This window comes from Cephus cinctus, unplaced genomic scaffold (assembly GCF_000341935.2).
Source record: "Cephus cinctus unplaced genomic scaffold, Ccin1 Ccin1_scaffold1841, whole genome shotgun sequence".
NCBI classification, from domain to species: domain Eukaryota; kingdom Metazoa; phylum Arthropoda; class Insecta; order Hymenoptera; family Cephidae; genus Cephus; species Cephus cinctus.
Genome location: NW_014334022.1, coordinates 138,455 through 145,324, shown reverse-complemented (window position 1 = coordinate 145,324; position 6,870 = coordinate 138,455). Strand labels below are relative to the sequence as shown.

General features: G+C 41.7%; 1 protein-coding gene and 1 long non-coding RNA gene across 3 annotated transcripts; one reads left to right on the top strand and one right to left on the bottom strand.

Annotated features, from left to right (window-relative positions):
* Positions 1 to 421: 421 nt before the first annotated feature.
* On the bottom strand, positions 422 to 6,756 carry LOC107273707. 2 transcript variants are annotated; one of them, XM_025091065.1, is made up of 4 exons: positions 6,486 to 6,756; positions 5,897 to 6,396; positions 5,728 to 5,820; positions 422 to 1,079 (listed from the first exon to the last, which is right to left on the bottom strand). In XM_025091065.1, exons 1-4 carry the CDS (start codon positions 6,621 to 6,623, stop codon positions 1,055 to 1,057), a joined length of 756 nt encoding a protein of 251 aa, XP_024946833.1. In that variant the 5' UTR covers positions 6,624 to 6,756; the 3' UTR covers positions 422 to 1,054. The 2 variants fall into 2 exon arrangements, 1 of the variants encoding a protein (XP_024946833.1); XR_003061622.1 differs by having other exon boundaries at positions 424 to 1,079; positions 5,392 to 5,820; positions 6,486 to 6,755.
* On the top strand, positions 2,627 to 5,398 carry LOC107273743. Its single transcript, XR_001539319.2, has 3 exons — positions 2,627 to 3,067; positions 3,188 to 3,357; positions 3,721 to 5,398. It is a non-coding gene; the product is annotated as an uncharacterized LOC107273743 (long non-coding RNA).
* Positions 6,757 to 6,870: the final 114 nt, after the last annotated feature.

Below are 6,870 nucleotides of genomic sequence, written 5' to 3'. Positions count from 1 at the left end.
CCGTATCAATTTACGTGAGGAAATCCGTGTTAGATAAAAAAAAAAAAAATCTTGCGCACAGCTTATAAACGAAAAAACAAAAAAAAATTTCATTGCGTTTACGTAGCCACGTGTAATTCGGTGAAAAAAATTGAAAAAAAAATTTCCTATCGATTATTACATAAATATATAGCCAAGTTCAGGCAGCAATGGCAATTCCATGAAATTCCAAACGGCAGCTTCGTCTACAACTAATGTCAGGGTTGTCCAAATGGCTGAACAATTGAATAATTAACAGCGTTATAATTACAGCCGCGTAACCCGCACCTATTAATTATACATTCCCGTCAGAGTCGTCACACGCACGATCCGCCCCCCCCCCTTCGCCAACCCCCCCTGCCACCAATTTCCCCTACCGGCTTTGCAACTTCAGGACGTTCCTGCGCGCAAAGGGGTTAACAGGCCTTTCGTAAGGCTGGTACCGGATGAGTACGGGCTGCCAGGAGCTGGTTAAGGCACCGGATAGGGGGGGAGTGGTGGCTTCCTGAAGAGGAGTGGGATGGTTGAATTCGGTGACGAGATACACCGAAGGGTCCCTGGCTCTGTTCAACTGGCTGGGCTCTATGAGTTCGACCTGAGTTCCTGAATGAGTTATGTCTCCTCCGTGAACTCCATCCTCTGGGGAATCCCTATTCAATTTAACATATCTCAACGGCACCTGCTAATTCCCTTTTGCACCCTGAGGGACGTCTTGGAAAATGGGCTAATGGGATGAACGAGGAAAAAAAATAGCCCACGTCGTTTGGTGCGTCTGGAAATCGTATAGAAGGCCATGGAAGGATTCCTAGATCTGACTATTTTTTATGTTGGCAGCAGTGCTGATTTTTTTTTATGTTACACGCGTGATCGGCAACTACCTGATATCTTGCTGTGGGCTTTTATGGGAGTCAGCATGTACTCACCCTCCGATGCTGGAGACTCCTGAGGTCATCATCGAGAACCCTGGTCCAGGTCCTTTTCTCTTCTGATAGACCGGGTCGATCCTCAACTTCCCTTGTCTTTGACACTCACGCTGTTAGCTCGAAGACGGCGAGAGAAAACTATAAAGAAATAAAATTTATACGTAATCAACAGTTGGCGTTGATAGCAAATATACAAGTGAATGCTTAAGGGGGCTAATCATCGTTAGAATTTTGCTCTGACGAGCAGCGATAATTATTCGCGTCTTGATTGAAACCCCGTGGTCCGTAGTTGAAAAGTAATTAACTTTTAATCGAGAAAGTTTACTAGTTCTAGGGTTACTCTTACGTACTCCGAATGTTCAGGCCGACGAGCGGAGCGCAGCGTACCGTTCAAAATGTCGAAACGTCTGAATGAAAAGGGTTGGGAATTTGGTGGATGAGCCCGAGTCGATGTATTTACGTTAAAGGTTAAGGACTTTCGGTTGATCCTTGAGATAATTTCGCTTTCGATAACTTTCGAATTTTTTTTATCTTCAACAAAGTTCCGTTATCGTCAGAGGATCCAAGAATGTCCCAAGTATCCGTTTCAAGGTCCAATGAAATTTCAGGATTTTCAAATATTACCAGATTGACGTAATTCCAAAGATTCTTGGCATCCAGCATCCGCGTCAAGAACAAAGCCCAAGAAATCTTACGTGGGAGTGACGCAAGGGCGTGAAGGATAGATGGAAGCTCCTACGACGGCGAGGACGAAGGATCCTACGAGTCTGAGTAAAATCTCGAGTGACTCTAGGAGGGTCGCTATTTCAACGGGCCGGGATCGTTCGAAGATGGGCTAGTTGATTTTTGAACGGTAAGAAAAAAAGTGAACCGGTTCTCTCGTAGATGGCGCCACTGTTCCTCTACCAGGATCACTCCCGCATTCACGAGATACGCCATCACATTTCGCTGCATTGATGGAATTCCAAGTATTTTCAATTCCCGAGGACGCGACCCGCGTATACCCGTCAACCTACCCCTACACTATCTACCCCTTCTTAACGCACCGATAGAAGAGTAAAGACGCTGCTTGTCTTTTTGGGGCGGAAGGGTGGTATTTTAATCTCGCCAAATATTTCGTAAAATTGGAACAGCGCCTCTCTCCACTAATTACAACGTTTTCGACCCACGGCTGGTATTTTCGAAACGACCCCTGTCGGTCTCGCCGTATCATTTTGTATACACACAAACACGTTTTGTAACACGTGGCATCCTAACGGAAAATGCGGAAGCGGTGACAAAATTCCATAAAATCTAAAAAAGAACATACCCGAAATTTGTTAATCCTCCAAAACTTTACCAACGCACCCAATTTCGAGTATGTTACTTTTTCGAGATGATATACTTATACTACATTTTGAATTATTACAAACGACCGGAAATTCTCTATTTCCCTTTAATCGGACGATCCTGTATCGCGACCTAATAATCTACAGCTTTGACTGCCCAATGAAAATCAATGTCAGTCATTGATATCTACGACAATCTCCCACAATTCATAGTAATAAGTACCGTCCAATCCATACCAATCAGCATTACTTGGCACTCGTGCACGCGATCCTCAACAAATAGCGAATGAACGATCGATGACGATAGCAATGACAATAGTCTGATCAAAATAATCATTACAATTCCCATACACTCAGTACTGACAACAGTCGTCCACGCAAGAGCTTCCATACACATTACAAATTGTATTTACCTAAAATCTCTTATAACTCCAAAACAGTGAAATAATCCAAGAATAATTAAAGTATGTCAAATCAATGGAAAAAGGGTTGTGATAAAAAAAAAAACAAATAAAAGAAAGACATTAAATAAAAATCTTGAGTCTCGGAACATAAAGAAATTCTTTCCTCGTGCTATAAAAAGAAGCACTTAAAGCTCTCCCTACAAAATTCAACTTTCCAATTGAATTTCTAGGCGGCTTTCACAAAAGTGTATTTATGAAACCTTTACCAGAGGGATGAACAGCTTCCCGAGTAAGGACAGTAGTAGCAATGCCAAGTAGCTGTAACATCAGTAGCAGTGACTGGGTTAGATGGGTTAGTCGAAGCCTGGATGGCCGACTTGGTCGACTGGTTAAGGTAGATATCAACATAATTGAAAAACTTTAAATAGACTCGGATCTTATTTATGGCGCATGATCTTATTCGCATCTCGACAAGTTTCTCCTACTTTTTAATCTGGCGAAATCTTATTTCTAGAAGGTGTGCGACGTCGGCGAAGACACACGGCAGTACCGCACTTACAGTTCTACACGATTTTAATCAATAGTCTCGTTAGAGGACCTTTCACCGTACGAACCCAGTACGTGGTATCGATATGCTACATGTCAGTGCATTCGTATATATACATATGTTAACAATAAGGCTAGGTACGTACTGTACTATTAGTATGTAAGGATTACGTGGAATCCACTATAAATCTTAGCATATTATTTCAAAGGTACCATATAATTATTACTAAATTCCAAGAATATGTATTACATACTATTTCTCTTATAACGTATATCTATTTATATGCATATATGTATATATTACTAAACAGTACTAGGTACCATTATCGTTACACGCGATAGTGCAGTCGTCAAAGAGAGCAGGTTACGCTTGGCCGTTTCGTGACTAATTTCTTTTACGATTAAACTATTATTATGTAGATAAAGTTATCGCGTGTAACTGATGCTTTGATTTAGCATTATCGAATATTAAAGAATTTTCTGGCTTCTGTTTCTGTATAGCTTTTCTGTGTACACCGCGTGACCGGGCTATACAGCTCTTGCCGGATGAAGGAAAATATCTGTGGATAAAAATACTGTGAGATGAGAGATACGTGGGTGGTGTTGGGGGAGACCAGGGAGCACAGAGAAATAATGAAAATAAAGATAAAGAGTAGGTGTAGTCCGACGCCAGTGGAGATACAGAAATAAAAATGAAACCAGGAGCAACTCCCTTTTTCTTGGACTGCAAGACGTAACACAGAGAAATCCAATAGTTTCTTTGGTTACTGTCCGCCAGTTGCAGCTGCAAGACGACACATTCAAAGAATAGGGATACGCTAATTGGATACTATGTTTTTTCTTTGAATTTACCTGAGGCTGTTATTATCATAGCTAATTGATAGTATCGATTACGTAATATTAATGAGATGAATAAATTGAGGAAGATTATGTAAAATTATTAAAATACTTATGAATGGATAAGAAGAGAAAATTTGTATACAGATTCAGTATCCTGTAGGATATTTTGGTATATACGTGTATAGGTATGATGCATGTGCATTCTTTGCTATACACACGAGTCCAGGTACACCCTTCGCTTAACTATTTCAATTCGAGGAACAATGCTCGATATTAGGGAAATTCCAGGAAAACGAGATACCAGCGCAGTCTGTTTAAACGCGGAGTGTGAGATGTTACGTATTACAATAGATTTTATAAGGTGATTACAGTTTGTGAAAATTATCCCAATTAACTTTAGAACTCGCACGCTGCCAGTCTAACGGAAAGAAGAAGCTCCTGCAAGGACGATTTACTGGGATAATATTGGCGATGGTATGCGGTACGGATATTCAAGGTATATTTGCAATTCCCGGTAACGCAATTGTAATAACAACTAAAATGGATTTCGCGGTTACATGAAAATCGACTTAATACCCTCGAATGCTGGTTTAACTCGTTTCAGAAGTTTCCCGACTGTAATTCCGGCCTGATAATAACTACGGCAATGTTCTGGTGATTCTGCGAATCGAACATGATAAATTACGACTGATAACAATAGTTGGATAATGACAATAATTTTAAACGAAACGTACAGCATGTTCGATGTATAAAAAAAAAAGTTACAATTTTTCGGTATGTGTCAAATAACCCTGGACCAGAATGGCATAGGTCCAGTTCCTACGTCAACAGCTGGGGGGTCGTAATTGCTAGCAGAGATTGAAGTAAGCCGAGATGCTGTAAACTTTAATTACTCCGACAAGCCGTAGAGCATTGCAAGGGGGTTACAGATGGCGCTGTAGTAGTGGTAGCAGTGCTACCAATAGCTCTGCTCGGTGCTACTGCTGCCACCAGCAGTAATGGATACTGGAGCACAAGAAAAGGCAGACTACCCTTTGTCCATTTGTCAAAAACTTGTCGGCCATTAAGTTCAACTTTACATTTTTTTTTTTTCATTTCTCTCTCTCTCTCTCTCTCTCTCTCTCTCTGTCTCCATCCCTTAACTCGAACCTAGTCCAGAAAGTACTCAAGATCACCAAGAAATCCATTCGGACCCAAGCAAATCAGGGCGTTTGAATTTTTAATAAAACACCAAAGTTTTACACTCGTGCAAGAAAAATATAAAAGAGAACAGAGGACAATTGTTTCTCAAGCATAGAAAAGTGCATTGAGTAAGAGTAACATCTATCTTACTAATTAAACGAATTGGTAGCCAGTCTCCTCGTAAAGCGCTCGAAAGTTCTTCCCTCGGTGAATTTCTGTTTTGCCCGTTGCTACTTTCGCGTGTAAAGTACGCCAAGGCGCGAATTGTGCTGCTGATTAAACAGATTAGCCAGCTGACAGGAGTAATCCAGTTATTGGACTATCACGTAATACGTGGTACGTATCCCCTTAAAGAGCTAACGTTTCTTCCTCAGAGACGGCGCGGAAGTTTTCTTGCACTTTTTCTTGTACGGCTGACAGTAGTCCTTGCAGAATTTAATTCTGTCGATAAAGACTTGCACCTCCGTGTGTGGACTTTGCACGTACTTGAACACCAGCTCGTCGGCCTCGATGTACCTTCTGTAAGGCAATTTGTAGACGCACTCCCAGCCAAAGTTTTCAGCAATTTTGGCAGTGTATCTAAAAAAAAAGAATGAATTATTATCATCATAAAAAACGCACTTGTTCGCATTTCTTATACCATTGATACACGTACCTGCTGGTGCAGTCTATACGGAAGAGGCTGTAGCCGCAATCTCTCGCCAGGTACCAACTCTCCTGTATGAGCCTCTTGCCCAGTCCCTGACCTTGGTAATCGGGATGCACCGTTACGTAACAGCACTCGAATATCTTCAATACGCAAAATCTCTCCCAGAGACGTGGCTGCATCGTGACGTAAGCGTAGAACTTTATCAGATCCTTGGCTGGACCACATTCGCAACAATTTGCAAAACTAATGGCACGCTCAGGATCCCATGGGCAAGAGCCGACGTTTATAGCAGCTCCTACTATGCAATTGTCCTGTCCTCTCGCCACCAGTGTCATTCCCTCTCTCAAGTGCTCCTGCACAAAGTGCATCAGGGATGCAGGTGCACGACCGGACAGTCCAATGTTGACGATGCTGGGCTCGTATTTGAAGTAACTCTCGCACATGAGATTCATTACGTTCTCGTAGTCCTTGGGCATGGCGAGACTGGTCGTGAAGCTGGGAGGATTCTGGAAGATAAATAATAATAATTAGAATAAAGAAATTTCTTATAGGTTACATTCACTTTTTTTTTTCTAATATTACCAAATGGACTCACTGGACATTTAAGAGAAAGATTTCGGCCGAGTACACGTAGATGCGACGGGTAACGATGGGAATCGTGAACGCGAACGTCCATCAGTGAATAATGAAATTTAATGGGTATGGCAATTAATCTCCGTAGTATCACAGCCATTATACAGTGTTACGGAAGACCATAAAAGTATAACCATTAATTTTGAGAGGCATCATGATCCGGCGTTAAAAAGAGGTTAAAATTTAATATTTGACAGAACGAACGTCACTTGTCACACCTCTGGGTTACGGGCGACCAAATTCCCATCGATCCGGAAGACTGCGCTGGAGCAATAGTCCTCCTCTTTTTATCGCGATCGAAGCCACTTCCGGTCTCCGATTTACAGAGTTCTCTTCATCATTCCTTT